The 21,763-nt window shown below is 43.5% G+C and overlaps 1 protein-coding gene across 1 annotated transcript; it reads right to left on the reverse strand.

The window, feature by feature from the left end:
- Positions 1-529: 529 nt before the first annotated feature.
- On the reverse strand, positions 530-8,895 carry MRPL53 (mitochondrial ribosomal protein L53). Its single transcript, XM_048507722.1, has 3 exons — positions 8,738-8,895; positions 4,346-4,458; positions 530-1,396 (listed from the first exon to the last, which is right to left on the reverse strand). The coding sequence occupies exons 1-3, from the start codon at positions 8,836-8,838 to the stop codon at positions 1,278-1,280; spliced, it is 333 nt and encodes a 110-aa protein (XP_048363679.1). The 5' UTR covers positions 8,839-8,895; the 3' UTR covers positions 530-1,277.
- Between the last annotated feature and the right edge of the window lie 12,868 nt (positions 8,896-21,763).

Raw genomic sequence — 21,763 nt, forward strand, 5'->3', positions numbered from 1 at the left:
CTAAATATGTCCAAGGAAAAGAAGAAAAGTAGATGTGTTAGTCTGCCCAAAGGCAGAAGGACAAACAGACAAATTTAATTTCAGCAGAGGCAGAAATTAATGAACCTCCTTTGTCAGTTTCCCATGTAATATTCTTCCATATCCTTGAGTGCACCAATGTTCAGCTATGTAACACTGCCAGTCTTTAATTCAGCAAAAGTTTTTGCAAACTACTGTAAGACTGCAGTCCATTCAAGGAGAAAACCTAATACTCCATAGTACTATGACTTTTATTGAGACAAACACAAAATATCTGTGATGAAATTCTCTTCAGTTTGAGACATTTCTGAAAATGCAAAATGACACCTCGTGTTTCAAAATAACTGCAAAGAAGCAGTTCCCAGAAGTGTTTCAAGGGGTGTACTCTTTCAGAACTAATTTTGCTAAATATACAAAAACAACCAATCTATGTTACTTCACCTAAACTCACCCTTTATACAAATAGTACTCTTTTTTTGTCCTGATGGGAACTCAGTGAACACAACAAGCATTCTCAGTATCATGTGGTTTTAATTTTCATTTTCATAGTGACAGCCAAATAAGGTAGAGTGACTACAATCCAGCCACTTTTAACAGAATATCAAAACATAGTATTTTGAATCAGCTGTCATCTTCCAATAGTTATGGTTGTAATTCTAAAGTCAATTGTTCCAAACAGCTGGTATAAACTCAGGGATAGAATTTTTAGAGACTACAGCGAAAGTGACTTTTGATCACCTAATGCAGAAACAACTCAAATATCTACAATGTCATTTTAAGTAGAGTTATATACCTCTAAACTCACTAACTTCAAAGGGAATGAGAAAGGTATCCCCTTTCATATCCCCTGCATATGACAGCAATGTTATGTCTTGCATAAAATGTTAAGGATTTCAAACATTTTGTTTCAGAGCCTAAATTAATAAATCCTTCTAAATTATTAAGATTTGTTGCTTGCAAAGACAGCATTTATTTATCCACTGGCTCACAAAACAGACTGACCACTTACCAGATATAACTTGGGAGCCAATACTGAATGTTCATACAACAGCTAAAATTGAGTGTTTCTCTTGTCTAGAATTTGCCTTTAGCCAAAAAGTTTAAAAAACCTCTTCCAGTCATTAGTCAGAACTGATTTGCATTCCATGCCTATCCATGTCACATTACCTTCAGTTACCAATGAAGTCTCCATTATTCTGAATGAAAAGTTATTTGCATAGTCATAGTAAATGCTGGCTTTAAATATCGATTGCTTTCAGTCACTTTTTTTCTTTCTCTTGTGCCTTTAGATCCTTGGCTGCACACATAGAGTTGAATGCCTTCAACATTTCTCTAATTGTCAAGTTGGCGCCTTTCATAATAAGTCGATCACCATCAGCTGTAAAGGAAACAGCACAATTTACAACATAGAAGAGAAGAAGAAGAGTTTGGATTTATACCCCCCCCCCCCTTTCTCTCCTGCAGGAGACTCAAAGGGGCTTACAACCTCCTTGCCCTTCCCCCCTCACAACAAACACCCTGTGAGGTAGGTGGGGCTGAGAGAGCTCCGAGAAGCTGTGACTAGCCCAAGGTCACCCAGCTGGCGTGTGTGGGAGTGCACAGGCTAATCTGAATTCCCCAGATAAGCCTCCACAGCTCAGGCGGCAGAGCTGGGAATCAAACCTGGTTTACATACAAGAGCTCTTAACCTCCTACGCCACTGCTGCTAGAAGGTGTGGGGAGAAGCAATTAATTAAAAATGGCTAAATAAATGTATGGTTACTTGGCCTTGGCTAAATGTTCTCAATACAATCTCATTTTAGTAAATATAGATAATTCAAACTAAATGCACAAGATCACAACTAGCCCTATTATGCTGCTTTCTAACACATAAAGTGATTAATTAGGTAAGAGAATATATTTTTATCAACCATCTATTCTTAATACAGTGAGGAAATACAAGAGGCCAGTATCCAAACAGTCCAGTTTAAGAATCAAGTGTACATGCATTCTGCTGATTTTTCCTTCCAGCAGAAATGTCTTGTCATGTGTTGAAGTCTACTCTGATAGTGTTGTGTGTGTGTGTCATTAAGTCACAGCTGACTTATGTAGGTTTTCAAGGCAAGAAATGTTCAGAGGTCTTGCTATTGCCTGCCTTCATGTGGGCAGAGAAAGTTCCGAAAGAACTGTGACTGGCCCAAAGTCACCCAGCAGGCTTCATGGGAAAGAGTGGGGACTTAAACCTGGTTTTGCAGATTAGAACCTGCTGCTCTTAGCCACTGTACAATGCTGGCTTTTCTGCAATAGGAGGCATGTCAGAAGACTACTGCAAGACGAAGCCTAAAGCTGCAGGCTATGCATGAAAACCACCTTTCTGATCTTTGGTCCTTAGCCTGTTTCCAAGAGCACCATCCAAAGGGAGGGAGGATCTGTTCTTGGGAACGGTGCGCTATCACACTGGTGGATTTGCCCTCCCAGAGGCACCTATCCCAGTGGAAGGGCAATCCTGGTGGACCAGCATTTCAGGACCATTGCTGCCACCACCAGCATAGTGGGAACGGGCCTGGTGTGTAGCCAGGGGAACAGTGAATTTTAGTCGGCTCCCTTCTGGTCTTTGCTGGTGTTACAACGGCAGGTGGCAGGAGGCACTTAAGCTCCCCTTTTTGGTTGCATATGAACCCATTGTGGTTCATAGAGACTTCTCAGTGGTGGGGAGACTCTTGCACTCTGCGAGCCTTTCTACGCTGCTGGGAAGCCTCTACGGAAGTGGCTGGGCGGCACTGAATCAGTGCCGCGACTTACTGCCTCCCATTTGGATGGGGTTACAAGTCTGTTAAGCAGTAAGCTGAATATATCTAGGTTGTACAGGCTTCTCGCTTTGAGAGATGATAAGACTTCACGGCTGTTACAACAACCTCGTTCTTGCTCACATTCTACCATGGCAGCTTTCACACTGTAAACATAACACATGAGCCAAGAAATTATGGTTACTGGACATTATTACAATTCATGATTCTGAAAGCCCTTTTCCAGTTTCCAAGACTGGGGAAGCTGATGATGGCCAATTAGAATGATAATGAATAGAGTTTTGGAGGCAACCAGATGACTTGCACGGCTATTAACACTAAAGCCACATTATCAAGAAATGCAGCTTTTATTGATCCTCCTTATTTAACAATAACGTTACCAAAGAACCTTCAAATCCTTACCCCACCTCTTCCTCACAATTATAAGTGGTGTCATATCTCCTAGAAAACACAACTCTTTTCTGTTAAACAAATAGTATTAAGTTCACAAGCCACACTTCATTTTCTCTCAACCAATAACAGGTCATTTGATAGGTCCAGAAATCAACTTTTTTGAGGGATAGGCTTGTGACAAATATTTTACATCATAGAACTTTGGGGGATGGGACATATCAAACTGTTTAGAGTCAGTTCCTTTGGCTGAATAATCATATATGTCTTATCTCAGAGCATCCAAATATTTATGATTATCTATTGGCAACAATGGTATGATTGATGACAGCCTCTTGGTTATATTTTGCCAACAAATGGTCAGTGGGGGCTGGGTTAGGCAGTATCTTCTTATTCAGCACACATATGCTCTAGTCAGAGAAGCTCAGGTGTTAACTGTAGCTATAAATATTATTAATACCATTTTTCAGCAGGATGCTTTGGCCAATTATTAGAGTAACTTCCTTTCTCAAATCACTGTTTGAAAGCTACACTGAGCCACCTAGCGGCCTCCAAGTGTACTGTCACAAAGTTGCATCCTTGCCCTTTCCTTCTCTTCACCTTCACCACTTGCGTGACAACTTAGAAAGACTTAAGGCAGACAATCAAGTTCTTACCTCTCAGCATTGCTCATAGAAAGGAAAAGTTGCTACACCAGAGAGAAGGAACATAGCAATGACACACCAAATAAGCTTTTATCATCAAAAGCAAATACTGGTGCATCATCAGCTTCCAAGAAAAGCAAAGGAATATGGGCAAGAAAATAGGGTGAATTTTCTCTCTGAGGATCCTGCAAGTAAAATTGGTTGGGAACCATTTTTCTCAAATTCAACAGAAGAGCTAAGATTTTTCAGATGAAAAGGGTTGCTTTTGAAGCCTTGAGGACAGGTTATTTTCTAAATCGCTGAAGCATTCATCTTTGTAACAGAGTCAACAAATAATAAATCCAAAGAGAGTTGCAACTGTTAACATTTAAACATCAAAGACATTTTCATTGCCTAAACATAACATCTCTTACAACTTAAGAACATTTTTAGCAGTGTCAAAAAGAGCCAGACTATTGTTTTAGCAGCCCCTGTTTTAAAGCGCTAAAACAGTGACTATTCCCTTACCAAACTGAACGTTTATTACTGGTTCTGATCCATCATGTTTCACTTCTGTTTTCAAGTCACAGCTGCTGTTGGATACGTAGGCTTTTTTCGTGTGTAGACACTGAAGGAAGTTTCTGATGAGGGAATATGGAAATATGGATCAGTGCCACAAAGAACATACAAAAGCCTTCATGGCCTTGGCCCCTCTTATTTGCAGGACTGCCTTTGTTCCATGATCCGCCACGACAACTTTGCTTATATCAGCAGGGATTTCTGTGGGTGCCAACTTGCAACTGGGCATAATCAATTGTGGCTTTAACCTTATGGAATGGACTGCTCAAAGGAGGTCAGAAAGCTCCCAGTCTCTCCTGCCTTTCCCCAAACTATACCAAACTGAATTATTCAAGAGGGCTTTTTTGCATAGATAATATGGTTGCAGTGTAAAAATGATTCACAAACTTACTTGGATAAATAAGTAGAAACTGGGGTCTATACCACTGTGTACAGCTTATTGTAAGTAGGTTCTTATTATGTAATTTCTGAACCATTTAATCTGTCATGTGAATACTAATGCTATACCTCAGTTCTTTCTGGTGGTTTGGGGTTCTAAATTCCTAATTCACTGGTTACTGAATGTCCCATTTTGTTGGTTATACTGACTCACTATGTGTAATCTCCCTTGAGTCCCTGTGAAAATGGTGGACAATAAATAACAAATATATAGAAGCGACAATTTAGATAATCTATCAACTTGGGGTGAAGCCACAACTCAGTACTAGGGAATCTGCTTTGCATGTAAATGGCATCCAATGGCAGAAATCACTTAAGACCCTGAAGAGTCACTACCAGTCAGAACGGACAATAGTGACTTTGATAGACTTACAGTCTGGCTCAGTATAAAATAGGTTGTGAACATGTGAAACTTTCTTATATTGCTAGAATACAAACACATTCATAGTATTAAGACTCCCTCCAAGTAGAGAACAATAGTAAACTTCACAGTTCCTTGGAAATGAGTAGATATTGCTCAAATTGCTCAGAAGTATGCTAACAAACAAAAGTTAAATTTCTGCACTCACACTGATAGATGCACAGTTACTTAACTAGTCTGAATTCATTAATTCAGTTTCCCAACATGGGTAAAATGGATTGCAAAGTCTGTGAAAGTGGACCCTGAGCCTTTGCAATTTTATTGATTAGCGCATGCCATGTTTTCTTTAAGTGGGTCACTGCATTAATGATAGCATTAACTATTTGTATTCAGAAAGCAGACTTTCTATTGGAAGGTTCCTAATTTTGGGGGGCTTCTGTAAAGATTTTATTGGTTTGCAGTTGATCATCATATATTGTTTTGAATTTAAAATTCCTGTGACGTGTACAAGATTTTATGACAGAACAAGATTTTTTTTAAAATACCTACAAAATGTAATAGGTGGTTGGGATTTTAAAGAAACCTGGTAGAATAAATTTACAATTAAAAAAACATCAACCTTAGAGTGCGGCAAACCCCAGCTATTACGGCATATATTGTCAAGAGTCTGGCCTGAATCCACTACCATCCAGCCATAGTAGTCATAAAATAAAGTCGGGGAAGGATCTCAGGGTTGCGGCATTTGTTCCACAGAGCCAGGAATATATAAGTCCTGAATTAAGCCCACAGTATGTGAAGGGAGGGGGAAGATGGCATGGTATAGCCCAATCTCATCAGATTTGAGAAGCGAAGCAGGGTCCATACTTGCTGGGATTGCCAGCAGTCAGCTGCAGCTTGACCACACTACTCACACACACACACTTGAAGGGGGGAAGGGAAGCTATTAAAAGTAAGAACAAGCATTCCTCTAATGTGGTTTGCCCTTAGGCAAATTACAGGGCAATTCAAATTGGGGGGTGAAACCATTGAGGAGTTGGCATGACCCCATGCTGGTGTAAGTGGCATTTACACTAGCATGGGGGCACCTATGTTGGTGTTGGTGAGCTGTGCTGCGCTGCAGTGTGACACCTAATGCCACTGCAGTTGCGGCACCAGTGCTCCTCCAGGGCAGGAGCCCATGCCAGCACCTAAGGGGGCGTTCCCAGGGGCAGAGCCAGTTTTAGTCAGCTTCTTCATCCTTTTCAAGCTGGAAATGCCCCCATTTACTAGCACACCCGCCAGCAAAATCAGTGGTGCAGCCCATTGTGCTGCATAGGCCACTTGCACAGGGAAAGCCTTTTTGCTTTTTGCTTACTGGCCATGGCATAGCAAGTCCCTTGGGAGGAGGCACAGCTATTCTGTACCCAGTCGCACAGCAACTATCCTGCCCCCCAGATTGCACTGCCACTATCTTCCACTCTCAGTGCTGTACTTGCAGTATGAGAACAGCATTATAATGTGTGCCTAATTGCTTAAAACAGGTCATAATTTATATACTTTTAGAGAAATGAACACAGTAAAAGGAGATTTTTATGAACACATAACTCAAGGCATTATATTCAATTTCAGCAAAGTACAATTATTCACATACAGTCCAATTTAAACATGACAAAAAAAACATGAACATAAAAACTTGTCTTTGGGGCATTCCACATGAGTGGCATCTTATTTTGACACAGGTCACTTAACCTACCAAAGAGGTATGACATCATGCCAGCAAGAACCACACCACAACAAGGAAACATTGTGCATATGGCAGGTGATGGCTCAGTTTTAACGGGAGTTTGTTTTATTTTTATTTATTACATTTGTATGCTGCCTTTCCCTTTGTAGGCTCAGGGTGGCTTGCAACAAATAATACGTAAATGCAATAACATTTAGACTTTATAAGCAAACAACTACCCTAACTCTAAAACCCATATGATGACTCAAAACTCATATTGAATAACTGTAAATTCTTTTCATTTTTAAAATGGGGAGAAAGAAAGAGAGGGAGACCATTTGATAGTAAATCACTGCTGCCTCAACTATAAAACTGGGTAGAACAGCTCCGTCTTACAAGTGCTGTAGAATTTCACCAGATCCCGCAGGACCCAGGTCTCATCAGAGTGTTCTACCTGGCTGGGGTGTTTTTAGTTGAGGCCAGCCAGATGTCTTTTGGGCCAGTGATCACCAATAGATTGTTATTCGCTAAATGCCACGCTCTTCAGAGGACACGATGGGAGTGGCAGTCCTGTAGATACAATGGCGCTAAACAGATTAAGGGGAAAGTCATATTCAGGAGAAGGAATCTGCACGTTCAGACCTCTGAACCCCAGCCATTCCATTTAACATGAATACTACAAGAACAGCATTTTCACTTACATGATAACGCAGGTTTTGTACCTTTAACAAGTCCATTAAGGGCAAAATCCATCAAAGGAAACTTTTCTATCTCTGCACACACGCAAACACACCCCTGCACATTGAATTTCTACCTACAAAACAGCAGCAGTTAAAAGCAAGGAAGCCATGGGAGTCCTACATTGGGCCAAACTACATGATACACCAGCACATGCCACGTCACAGGTGTGCCACCAGATTAACATCTGGGGAATGCATCTTTAAAAGTGCTTGTTTCATTTGGCACTAGGTAGGGGAGAGAAAGAGCTCCCACTTCTTCTCCCAAGCCCACCTTTCACCAGACTGCACCAAAATTTGGAGTAGAAAAGGCACTGGAAGCTCCTCCTCTTTCATTGCAGTGCCAAGGAAATGAGAAAAAGGTGAGTTTGCCCAATGCATGTCACCCTGTGCATCTGGTTGCACACTCAAGAGCCGAACCATCTCTGGCATATCATGTAGTTATGGCCAGAGTAAAGATGTGCTATAGAACCATCTGACACCCACCTGGAGATCTGTTCTCAGCACATACACAATGCCTCTGTACGGATACAAAAAGCATTTCTTTCACCACAGAAAAACCCAGGTCCACACTTCATCTAGTATTTGGTGCCAGTCAGTTTAATAGCTCAGAGGATGACTTCAAGGCAAAATGGCAAACGGCTGACTCCTTTTTTCCTCAGTGGAGTCTTGGGCTCTCTGAATGCTAAAGAGCAACAGGAAAAATCCCCCCCCCCCCGCACTGCATTTTCATTTCGATAAAAAAAGTCTCATCAGCTGAATTTCTGTGTAAAGTAGAGAAGCCTTGCAAGGAAAAAAAAGAAAGTTGAGCCTTGCTGTCTTTATTTCTGTTATAGAAATGTTACGTTACTGAAGCCCAGGAGGTGATTGGTGTTGCCAATTTCTAGGTGCTGGCTGCAGATCTCCTGGGATTACAGTTGATCTCCAGGCGACAGAGACCAGTTCCCTTTGCAAGGTGGACTCTATGCCATTATCCCTGGCTACGGTCCCACCCCACCCCACCCCACCCCACCCCACTCTCCAGGTACTTCCACACCGGAGGGGCAATCCTAGAAGGTGGCAGCTGCAAACCATCCAGGCGCCACAAATGGTCTCCTCCTCACCTGGTGCTTTCCACGTTGGACTCGAAGGGGCAAAAGCAGACCACGACGCTCTTCACCTGCTTGAGTAGCACACCACCCCTTTTAGGCAGCACGTATGCCATCTTGCCTTGCACGCCCTCCGACCATTACCGGAAGACTACGATTCCCAGAGTGCCATTGCTCCGACCAAGAAAGAGGAAGCCCTTCCTCTCATTGTCCCGGGCAGATCAGCTATTCGTGGCTTTGATAGATCCGCGCGAATTGATGCACCGTTTTTTTTGGAAGCCCTATTTAAAAGCCTTTCCCCACTTCCCTTAAGCCCCGCGCTACCCTCGGCACTCCCCACTGAGAGGGGCGGCGACAGCGCAGCCGCCCCGAAGCTCCTGCTGTCGCGCCGCTCAGCGCGCAGCATCCCAGGCGCTCTTGGGCCTTTCCCCACTCCCATCGGTCCCCTCGATGGGCCTTTCCCCACTCCCTTCCATCCCCCCTATGCCGCGCGCTGCTCTCAGCGCGCGGCATCCCAGGCGCGCGCCCAGGCGTCCCCACGACCCCGCGCTCTGTGCGGGGTCGTCAAAAGGCGCCGTTCGGAAGAGCGCCTGGGATGCTGCGCGCTAAGGGGCGCTGATAGCTGCAGCGTCGGGGCGGCTGCGCTGTGGCCGCCCCTGCCGTGGGGAGGGAGGAGGAACCCCGGGCTACTCTCCTCAAGTAGCGCAGGGCTTACGACCCCGCACTCTGCGCGGAGCCATCAAAAGGCGCCGTTTAGAAGAGCGCTTGGGATGCTGCGCGCTGAGGGGAGCGACAGCAGCAGCTTCGGGGCGGCTGCGCTGTCGCCGCCCCTCTCAGTGGGGAGTGCCGGGGGACCCCGCGCTACTCTCCTCGAGTAGCGCAGGGCTTAAGGGAAGTGGGGAAAGGCCCCTTTCTTAACGGCGCCTTTTGATGGCCCCGCACAGAGCGCGGGGTCATGGGGACGGCCGGGCGCGCGCCTGGGATGCTGCGCGCTGGGAGCAGCGCACGACATAGAGGGGAACAACGAGAGTGGGGAAAGGCCCACTTTGGTTAATGCGGCGAATCAACCCGATGCTGTTGTGCAGTACGGATCTTGCTAGAATGTGTATCCCTGGAAGGTTTTGTTGTGTGCGGTTAATTATTGCCTTCAAGAGTGCGTCCCTAGGTACCAAAATGTGGCTTTGCACTTCGCCTTAGGATTTAGGAACGGAGCTGCTCTGTGGGTAAAATGTGCGTTTCCCAAGCAATGATTCCACAGTCTGGTTTGGGACCCGGGGATGTTCATTCCTGGCGATTTGAGTTTCATCGCCTTCTTGGGCATGGAACTGGCCCCTGAGTGGCGTCAGTCTTAGTCATAGCTTGGATCTGACTCAAAAGTCCAGACCCGCACCAGAACCTGGTTCCCTTTTCGATATCTTCAACTGAGCCGAAGCGCAGAGTCCTGAAAGAGAGTAGGATCAAGCCTTTACTGAAATCTTCTCTGCCAACAGTGCTATGTTCCCCTTTAAGGAAGAAGATATCCTGCAGTTATAATGTGGAGCAGTATCATGAAACGGGACAAGGATTTATTTATTTATTTAACCAGTGTGTTTAAGAAGGAATCCAAGCATCTTATCTGTAGATTCCTGTAGGCCTGGTGATAATATTACTGGTGGGACATTCAAGCAAAAATAGGAGAAAAGAGGATCTGGAGATTAAATATAGTTTGATCATAGCAGCCTAAGGATGGACCACTGGGGAAAGTAATATAGGCCTAAATAACCAAGTTTTGTACTGACCTGGAAAACATTTTTTAAAGATCTGGAAAATGCTTTAACACAAAAACCAATAGATGGAGGATATATAATAGGTTTCTGAATAAATTAGCCTTTGTGTGTGTATAAAAATATGGTATGCATGCAGAGTTTGCAACGCATTATTCAAACACCTTCCTGCACATTGTGACCTCTGTCTATCCCAATAAATGTATGAGGGACCATCTGTTGCTGAGTTTTCCAACTCTTGGATTGTACATTCTTGTGCATGATCTGTAAGTAGGGCTCAAACATTCTCCATAACACTGCAGATTCCTGAGGAGCATATATTTTTCAAATTATACGACATAACTGTTTGGGACACCAAGATACTTTGGCAAGCAAAGATCCTATTTTATTATTAAACAAGTCTAACAGATTCACTGTTGTTTCAACCTAAGTACTTGACTAGTGGCGTCTACTTCAGATGCATGCAGTTGGCAAGCCTAGATGCATGGTATGCAGAAAAGAGCAGGATCAGAGGCCATGAAATGCAGGAAGTTTAGGCTCTGATTTTTTTTTCTGCTCTCAAAGTTTCATCTGACTTATGGAGACCCGGGTGGGGTTTTTAAGGCAAGGGACATTCAGAGCTGGTTTCCCATTGCCTGCTTCTGCATCTTGGAGGTCTCCCATCCAAATACTTGCCAGGTTTGACCTGCTTAGCTTCTGAGATGCAAGAAGATCACACTAGCCTGGGCTATCCAGGCCATGGTCTGGTAATAATATGTAATCAAGAAAAGTGCAGAGACTTTATTATGATTTATATTCAGCATTTAATGGTGATTTATTAATTTGGTTATTCTCTGTCTTTCACTCCAGTGGGGACTGGTGGCACAATCCCTGCCATGCTCAGGAACGTACTTGTGGGCTTGGCCAGTAAACTCATACCAGTATATATAAAATTAAGTTTTATTGAAAGAAATTCAGGAAACAAACAGAATTACAGTTTGGGATAGACAGGATATGCAAAAACAATAACATCTATCTTTTTATTAAACTCACAGAAGTCCTACACAGCTTGTGGTTCGTGAGGCCTTTAGGCCCCTTCCGCACATGCAGAATAATGCACTTTCAATCCACGTTCACAATTGTTGCAAAAGGATTTTGCTATTTTGCGCAGTAAAATCCAGCTGCAAAGTGCCTTGGAAGTACATTATTCTGCATGTCCAGAAGGAACCTTAGGCTGTGAAGCTCAAGCAAAGTTCTCTCTGGCATCAAAAGGGAGGGGGAGTAAAGGAAGTGGATAATTGCCATTACAATTGTGAGTATGCAAAATGATGGCCATAGGCTGGTGACCCCAACTGGCCAAGCCAGAAACTGCCCGGACTGAGGAACCTTCAGAGCAAACTATCCCCTTCCAACTGGCATGAGCAATTTGACCATATCCAGAATATTTTCAGCGGAAGTGAATCCAGTTTATTGATGGCTTGGGAAAACGAACTTGAAAGATCAAGAATGGCCGAATGACAGCCTGAACCTGTGAAAAGCTCTGCTGGTTAGAGCTAGAAAGTTCTACGATGGACACCTTCTTGATAGTGACCCAAATCATTCTCTTCTCCATTTTATCCTCACAATGACCCTGTGAAGTAGGTTGGGCTGAGAGATGTGATTAGCTCAAGGTTACCCAAAAAGCTCCCATGGTATTCTAAACTGGATCTCCCAGATCCTTGTCTAATATTCTAACCACACTCCCTTGTTTAGCTAATTTGATTGACATATAAATGACTGAGGAATCTATGGTCTTTGTTCATGCATCAGTAAATCAAACATTGGTAAATTCTAATTCAACATTTTTAAACTGGAATCTCCCTTCAAGTTTCTTTTCTTGAAGATTGGCGACTTGAAATAGACAGGAAGCCCTTAATACTTGTAATTTTATCTATTTGTCACAAGATGGCAGAAGATACTCTCTCTAAACTTGCAGTGCATTAGTAAATATTTTACTATTAAGTCAGTGCCCTTATGATGTTGTTTAATGTTCCCAAAGACTTTGGCAGATGAGAAAAGATTTACAGCATTTCATTTGCAAATCAATCCCATTAGACATAAACTGTATGGCTTGCTGCTATTATTGTCCTTAATTATTATTTGCAAAGCACCTAACATTGCATTCTTCGATAAAAAGAACGTCACCACTCATGACAGTAATAAGGATTGAAAATAATTAAATTAGAGCCCTTCAGGCTTTCCTATGGCCTTCATTGGGTATAACGTGCTTTGCAGACTGGATCCACCCTTATGTCAGCACTTCAATTAGTTTTCTGAAAAAAGTGGATAAAGAAATAACCCTCCCCAAAGAGCTCCTGAAGAACTGTAAGGCTTTCATGGTGCTGCAATAGAATGTATTCTGCCACAGACCTACCCATTTTGGCTGAGCCCTTGGTGATGGAGATGGCAACGTTTTACATAGAAAACTCAATAGTGTCATCTTCCACAGAGGTGCATCCTTCTAAATCTATTGAAGTCACTGGTAATGGAAGAGTGTAGCTTTCCTCAGGATGGCACTTTGAGTGACTTGACAGTGCAATCCTAAGAATTTTTTGCTGAAAGTAGGTCACACGGAGCAATCCTTATCAGAGTTACAACTTTCTAAGTCCATTGACTCTAGTGCTGTAACTCTCCTTAGGAGAGCACTGAGAAACTTGGTAGTTATTCTGATAATGGCCTTTAACATAAATCTATAGATTATATACTAAACCTGTTGGTAAATTCTGAGTCCTGCTTTGCATGTGAGGTTACCATTGCAGAGAAACAAATATCCCTTAATGAAATGAAATGGAATGTCTTCAATTTTCCCCACTGAAATTATTGTTACTTATTTCACACACAAATAAATATTGCTATTTATTTCACACTAATATGTGCATCCCATGGAATCTTTCCATTGTGGCATAACACTGAAGTTTTAAATTGTTTAAGATCTAATATGATTAAAGAAAAGATATCACAGTTATTCAAATTGTCATCGTTCTTTCACCTGACCTATTTGCAGAAAGATTAAGCAGCAATCTAGGTTGTTGTTATTATTCCAAATTGCAGTCTATTTTTGTCCTTTCTCAATATTGTTCTTTTGTCTTTTTTCAGTATTTGTCTTTTCTCAGTATTGTTCTTTTGCATTTTCTCATTCTTTCATTAATGTGATATTCTTCACCCACTACTTCGTTGTAATGTTTAGGTTTCTGAAACAGAGTTAACTTTGCTTCAAGTTCACATTTCCCTCAACTCTTCCATATTTTACTTGACTAAAGTGTTGTTCCTGATTCTTCTCTGATGGCTGATTCTGTTGTTGCTAACCTATCTAGCAGGTTACTCTGGCCTGATGTATGATTCAAAATTACATATTTATGACTTTGTATGGGCTGTATGTGAATAAGATATATGTTGCCTTGGGATCATTGGTCCCACAGAGAGGGAAGTTGAGACATGGCCTGAATGTTTAGTTATGTATTCAGGCAAGGTCTCCAGATGGCGAAGGTAGGGGTGGTCCTGCTCACTGAGTCTTAACTGTTCATTTCCTGGAAGTGGCAAAACTTAAATGTTCTCAAGACAACTACAGCTGTAAACTGTTCAGAAGATGGCCATGCTCACAGACCACTATGACAAGGATCGAGTAACCAATTGTTTCCTTTCTTGTGGTAGAGGGGACAGTGTTCCTTTTAAGAAAGCCCATATATGTGACTGTTCACACTTCCTTGCTGCGACGGACAGTTCTGCAAAAGAGGACAGAATATAAAGGTCAGAATGCTATATCTAGCCTTGATTTACCCACAGTGATCCATGCAAAAATCACCTCTAGACTGAACTACTGTAACTCACTCCAGGCAGGGCTACCCTTCAGGCTGATCCAGAAACTTCAGCAGGTCCAGAATGGGTGACAAGAGTTCTCATGGGGACCTCATGGAAAGCACACCTACAACTAGTGCTCTGCCAGCTTCCCCTGGGTCCAACCATACCAGATTCAAAAAGCCTTTAACCATCTGTGACCATCATACCTACAGGACTGCTTATTCCAATATAATATCCTAGAATCTTACTTCCAGATAAAATTAGGAACCAGCACCTCTATCAGTTTCGTCAGGGCATGGCCAATTGGCCATGCTGGTAGGGCTGATGGGAATCTGTAGTTCCTGAACATCTGAGAGCCGCAGGTTCCCACTCCTGCCCTAAAGAAGCAGGGGTGGGGAACCTCTTGACTCTCAGATGTTCAGAGACTACAATTCCCATCCCAGCCTCTGTCAGCATGGCCAATTGGCCATGCTGGTGAAGGCTGATAGAGTGGAAACCGTTCCTAGAATGTTGCGCATTTCATCCTGGTAATAACTTGCTGGTGACATTTTGTTGTAACATCCTGCTGAAGAGAACTGGTGATCTAGAAAGCTTACACAAAGTTTTGTGTCAATTTGCTTGGCCCTAATAAAATATAACACATGGATTTCATTTTTGGTTTTGGATTTGTATGGAGAAATATGGCTGTATAAAATTTTCTGGGAGACCAGAGCACTGCAGGGTTTTAAATATGGGTCTCCTAATTCTTAACCCAACATCTAGGATCTATACCACAATGGTGCTCTCCCAGTCCACTGAAGTAAATGAGCTTAGCAGAGTATAGCACTGCTTACGATTGCATTGATAGACTTCTATAGGTAAGATCCATTCTTGAATTGTGTCCCCAAGTTCAGAACAGCAGAGCACCTATCTAACTAGATTCAAGCAATTCTTAGGGATCTCTGCAAAGATGAATCTGTGTTATAAATTTGAAATATCATGGCTGATCTTGTTTGTTTTCAGATTGTTTTCTAAAACTAGATGCTTAAATGAAATAACCTGAGCTATTTATATTATTTGCAGAACGGGTTGGGATGTCACACAGCTCCAAATGCTGACTGATCAAAATGATAGTTACTGATTCATCTAAGTACAAAAAAGGACATCACAAAGTCCAAGATCAGTTCCTGTTTTAAAATTCCACAAGAGGAAAAGAAACTGCAATATCAGCCTCAGGGTTTCACTCACTAACCATTTTCTTAGTCGTGTTAACAATCAGACTTCTGTAGTTCTCATAGTCAGAAACTCATAACCTTGTCATGATCATTAACTGCAACAGAAAAATAAAATTAAAAATTCTACAAGCAAGTGTATTTGTTTGTTTAATTTATATCCTGCCCTAACCCCGCAGGGTTCAGGGCGGGTTACAACATACTGCATAAAGCAAGTATGCTAACACCTAAGTGTTTGCTAAATCTGGAAGTTACATGGCAACTATTGTCTAAATCAGGGGTAGGGAACCTGCGGCTCTCCAGATGTTCAGGAACTACAATTCCCATCAGCCCCTACCAGCATGGCCAATTGGCCATGCTGGCTGAAAACTGATGAGATTGTGGTTCCCTCAATGGAAGCTTGATTTCTAACCAGTCATCAACTGTATGAATTGGCACTGTTATGCAGCAATGGCAATATAGAGTTCACCACAAATGTCTTTATTTCTGTCATAATGATTAACCAGAAGCTGCTGTCATGCAATAAAGTACTCCACTGTTATGAGAATCAGGAACAAATCCAGAATTGGTTGTTGTGGGCTTTCCAGGATGTCCAGAATTACGCAACATCTCAAATGACTTCTGGGGTAATTGTCAGCTAACCAGATTGTTTAAGGAACTGCTCTTCCTGTAATGTAGGGAGATTGCTTGTTCCTCTTACCACCTGCTTTGCCCTGTATAAACACTTATGTCCATTTTGCCAATACTTATTTAGGGAAAATATTCCTTTTGCAATCTTGCTGGTTCCTTTGCGCACAATTTGTACAACTTGGAGTTTTCTACGTGCATTTATTGGGTTTTGTTCACTTGATAATTTGTTGTGCTGTAGGAATGGAAGTGGAAACAAATTCAAACTCTCCTAATGCCATATTCTTTCTTTGCTTAAATACTCTGTTAATCGTCCCCTAGTAGCTAGTCCCCAAAGCTCAATATTTCTTGTTGAATAATAATGGTCCAAAGAAGACTTAGCCCCCCCCTCCCTTCATCATGACAGCTGTCAGCGACTAGCAGGCTGTCCTGTCCCCCCATCCTTCTAGTTCAGTTCTCTACCTTCTCCCTCCCAGGTGTCAATCTGCATAAGCATAGCTAGAATGTGTTCGCAGACTTCAGCTCCCTAGCTGGTACCAGGTGGTCTGAGGCATCTGTGTGTGTCATTCACTTTGGAAGTTGGCTCGACTTTGCAAGTCCAGGGCGTTTCTGTGTGGCGTTTTTAATCAGTGTTCAACAGACTGGCATCCCTCTCAGTCCCTCCCAAGAGGAGTTGTTCATGATCGGGAGAGAAGCTGCTAGCGGGTGGGGTGTTTCCCTCCCACTTATCAAACGCTCATCTCCCACCCCCACCCCCTCTCCGGAGCGTTCTTGGAATAAGTCCTTTGCTGGAAAAAAAAAAAAGCTCGCGGTGGCTCTCTCCCCGTCTTCTGGCGCCGAGGTTTGAATACGCCAAGCCCCGGCAGTCTGCATTTTAGCCCTATTTCCGCAAAAGGCAGCTCGCCCCCTGTTTCTAAAGTGTATTGTGAAGCATCCCGCTCCTCTACGGGGGCTGCTTTGTTATTCAGAAAATAAAAAAAAGGAGCAGAGAGCTTGTTTTTTCCCAAAAGCAATGTAACTCTGAAAGAGTCCTTCCTGTTTCCTCTCAGGGCAGTATTGGCTGGGGAGCATAATAGGGACTGGACCTATCTGTGCACCTGCATAGAGTCCTTCTGACAAAACCAGGAAGTACGCTTTTGGCAAAATAATAAAGTGTTTTTTCCAGGCAGGAGCGAGGTCGGCGGGTTCTGCGTGCTATGCAGCACCTGCTGTATACCTATCCCTCTCTCCCCTTTCCTGCGATGCAGCGGCTAAGCGTAAAGTTTCAGATCTCGTGATACACGCAGCCGCAGAGCGGGTTAGGTTGCAGGAAAAGGCATGCCCGGCATGCCTTTTCTAGAGGCTCGAATGAAGGCTGCAGAGCTGTCTGTCACCCTGGGTTTATAATTTAACGGCAGGCAGTCCGCCGGTTGGGGCTGGGGCTGACGCTGCAATTTTGATTTCACGGGCGCAAGGACCCATCAATCAACCTGGCCTGCCGGGCAGAAGCCGGCGGCTGTCATTTTCAGGGCGGTGCGATGTTTTAGCTCCTCGAGATTGGGAACGCCGACAATTCCCAAAAGTTGATTTCCGGGCTACTGCGCCAATCAACCAGGTACGATCGGCAGAAGCCCGCAGTCGCTTTTAGGCGACGCGGGCTCTTGGTCGCTATCACGCGCCGCGTTACGGGTCGGGGTATCAATTTTGATTCCGTGTGTCGTGGTGAGAACGCTTAACAACCTGCCTTTACCCAGCGAAATGCATTTATTATCGCAATTCAAATGAGGCCGGACCCTCTGGGGCATAAATATGGGTATTCTGGCCTCGAGACAGCTGCGAAACCAGACCTGTTTCATAGCTGAGCATGGAAACCCCCGCAGGGAGCCTTTTTTCGCTTTCTCCACCCCCCCCCCCCGCCCTACCCAGAGGGAGAGGCGCTTTGAAGAGGCAGCAGCGTGGCGTTATGGATGCTGATGATAGCGAAGGAGGACATCTTTCAAGAAATGTGCCAAAAGTTGCTCGGTCTGAGTATTGATGGTGACCATCCCACCAGAAGCAGACCATGGATGCCTGTGTTTCAAACAGAAGATGATGCTGGAACAGAATAAGCATGTCAAGATGGAGGTGAGTTGGATCAGGATAGTTGGGGCAATGGGGAGATGCTGTAATGGTAGAGGTTTTAAAATGCTATTTTTGTGTGTTTTTTTTTTGCAGAACTTCACCCTTTTCAGCATGGCTTATGCTCAGGGACAAAAAAAGTCCATGGTCAAGTCATGAGGTGCAACGCAAAACTCAGGGTGGCTGATATACCAACGGTGGAACCCTCAAAAAGACGATCTGCTATTGGGCAACTCTCAAGAGCTGCCCTTTCTGTAATTATGAAATGGTGTCTGAATGATTTATGCCATGCCATGTGCACAGCCTGCCAGAATAATTGTAAGGATTTGAACAGCCACGATTGTATAGAATGTGATTTTGATGAACGGTTGAGGTCTGTGTGTTACAATGTCTGTTTAGAACCAATTATCAGCGTAATCACGCATCTAGGACTGTGTACTGGGTGTTTGTCACTGAACAACAGCCATTTTGTCACTCTGGCCAAATTTGTGAAAAATGTGGAGTCGTCTCGTTGTCCTACAGAATGCCTGCAGAAATTCTCTGACAAATGTAACCCAGCTTTTGTAGTTCTTGTAAAAAAATTTCTGGAGTTAAATGTTGGTACCAAATGTCTGGATGTATTCTTTTCCAAATAAAACCAAAATATGCAGAATTATATTCAATAAAACATATATTGAAATTCTTTAAAAGTTTTTCTGTTTCTTGGGAGGGGTGGTGTTTCAATGCTTATCTGATTAGGATGACCATAGTTGTGGAGGCCCATACAACACGAGCATCGCTAGATGGGCTGCTGTTGGTAAACTGAGATAAGCATGCAGGCCCACCCCTTATCACTTGGAAAAAAAATATAACTTGCTACCCTAATGTTAAGCGGCAGTCGCGACGCGGTTCCCGTGGCTTAGAGGTTCTTCTGTGTGAAACAGCCTTAAAAATTCATTTAAAATAAAATAAAATGGATGCTACTGACGCGGAAATGCTTCAAGCGGCCGAAGGTAAGCCCTGTAGTTGTTTTTTGGGGGTGTTGGGGGGGGGGGTATTTTTAAGAAAACGACGGAGCAGATAATAAGAAGTTTGTGTCTTCTGAAATATTCCCCAAAATACAGGGACAGATCCAGCCCCCATAGATCTTCTTACAAAATTTGTGAATGGGTATAAGTATGACGCAGCAGTGAACCCTGCAGGCCATTATGAGGATCCTCTAGGTAATTTTATATATGGGTTTTAGAGGGTGGTAAGATCCTGCAAAAAACAGAATTTTATTAACAGGCCTGCCTGGTTTTTATATCACAGATGCCATATTAAAAGAGACCGGCGATCAAACCTTTATACCTGCGCAAACCCAGATAGACCCTTATATTGCCATACAGACTGAAGAAATGGGTGGGTCACGTGTAAAACAGGGGTACATAGAACATAACAGAATGGGGGGGGGGAGGAGGGAGATAATAATTGTCATGCTTTTAAGGCTAAAAAAGCTGCATGAAAAATATGCTTGAGAGGTCCTCTACATACGCTTGTGTGTGGAAAAGTTCCATGAGCCACAGAAGTAGTGAGGGGGACATCAGAAGAGGAAACAGGGCTAAATGCTATACATAATTTAAATGTCTGTTTTCAGGAAATGGTCACCCTGTCACAAATGCTGATCTGATGCCATATAATCAATGGTCATCGGCCACAGGTGCCCCGGTGCCAGCTCTGAACATCTCTGCAGCGTCAGCAGGTGTTCCTCCATCTCCAGTCCCGTTGCCATCCGTCCATACGCTGTTGCAAAATTCCAGTGAGTGTCAAAGGGGTTAAAAAAAATGGGCACAAAGTTCCGTGAGCTACGGAAACGGGGGGGGGGTGAGGGGGACATCAGAAGAGGAAACATGGTTATATGCTATGCATAATTTAAATGTCTGTTTTCAGGAAATGGTCCTCCTGCTTCGACTAGTGGTCTAGGCATGTATAATCAATGGCCATCGGCCACAGGTGCCCCGATGCCAGCTCTGAACATCTCTGCAGCATCAGCAGGAGTTCTTCCATCTCCAGGGCCGTCGCCACCCATCAATGCTCCGCCCAAAAAAAAATCCAGTGAGTGTCAAAGGGGTTAAAAAAAGGGGAGGAGGGAGGCTGCTTTAGTAACTGTGTGTTCTGTCTTAGATTTTGTAAGCTGTGGTGTGGAGTCTGTATGGCGGAAAAGGAATAATCTCATAAAATGACAATAATGGCACATGGATCCCACGTGCTACAGATCCAGATCCCCAATTTGGCACTTATCTCCCAGCCTGTCTTGTTTTTCTTATTTGCACAAGCCTTAATATACTAAAAAAGCTGTTTTAATATCTTTAGAGATGCAAGAAGACAGCCGTCCATGTGTGTGTGTGTGTGTGTGTGTGTGTGTGTGTGTGTGTGTGTGTGTGTGTGTGTGTGTGTGTGTGTGTGTGTGTGTGTGTGTGTGTGTTTCAAGATGTCCAGAGCTGGTTATTTTAACATGAGAAGAAGAGAGCTGTGGCAGCCTACACTTGATTTTTTAATCGGTCTTTTTTCTTTGTTTTATTGCAGACCAGGCCCCAAATAGAAAGGCCCTTTCAAAGACTAAGCATACATCGACTGGCACCCAAAAGCAGGGGGGGCCGGCCAAGAAGGCTAAGCGTGCAGAAGGGGACAAAGATAAACAGAGAGGAGTCAGAGAACGACTGGATCGCCTGGGTGATGAACTTCTTGACGTATTGATTAAAAAACAAGCTTCCAAAAAAGAAGCTGATGAGGCACGTGAGCTTGCTGTGCAAAAACAGGCAGCACACGAGGCTATATCCAACCATTTTTACCAGCTTATGACTGGTGACAAGAATAATAAAACCCCTGCTATGTATATGGACTGTGCAATGCCTGTCACGCAGACAGGCTGTGGTTTACAGGGGGATCGAGTCATGGCCAACCCCACGGGTCTGGAACGGGGGCGGAGACGGTGGGATGGAGGTAAGAGGCCCTGGATATTGCTTCACCAGAGCAGCCTGAAGTACACGTGGAGAGGGTGAGATCTTGGGAAAGACCATACCAAAGATTCAGGTCACTGGTGGTTAGCGAAGAATTCCGTTTTGTTAATCTAGATAGGGTGACATCTTTTTCAGCAGCGATCGAGGCTCTTACAAGAGGTGTGCAAAGCATTGTGGATGAAATATGTGGGAGGATTCAGGAGGGGGATTTTGTTCAGTTGCGATTGGAAGGCGGGGGGCTTCAAAACCCTGTTTATTCCTTTAAGAAATGCAAAAGCCACATTAACGCGTCAGAGTTTTTAGATTTTGTGGCAAGCACGCTTCAGAGCAATAGAGAAATTTTGAGTTCTGACACGCTGAGGCTTATAGCAACCATCACAAGTCCAACGGTGGGTGGGCACGGTTGAACCTTTAAATCCATCCCTACAGCAATCATTGACAAAACGAGATATTTGATCGCATTTGAATAGCGAGGGTGAAAACCGCATGGCGGGTGTATTTGATGGGGTGGATCAAAAAGGGCAGAGGGTTGGGATTTTGCTAGGATTC

Source organism: Sphaerodactylus townsendi, linkage group LG09, assembly GCF_021028975.2.
Source record: "Sphaerodactylus townsendi isolate TG3544 linkage group LG09, MPM_Stown_v2.3, whole genome shotgun sequence".
Taxonomy (NCBI): Eukaryota; Metazoa; Chordata; class Lepidosauria; order Squamata; family Sphaerodactylidae; genus Sphaerodactylus; species Sphaerodactylus townsendi.

What these genes read in the sequence shown, in the direction of transcription:
- MRPL53 (XM_048507722.1), bottom strand. Translation starts at nt 8,838, where the DNA reads ATGGCATACGTGCTGCCTAAAAGGGGTGGTGTGCTACTCAAGCAGGTG. An exon ending in TCCAACGTGGAAAGCACCAG is followed by an intron (nt 4,459 to 8,737) that starts GTGAGGAGGAGA and finishes TTCCCTCATCAG; the next exon opens with AAACTTCCTTCAGTGTCTAC. An exon ending in AGTAATAAACGTTCAGTTTG is followed by an intron (nt 1,397 to 4,345) that starts GTAAGGGAATAG and finishes TTTCCTTTACAG; the next exon opens with CTGATGGTGATCGACTTATT.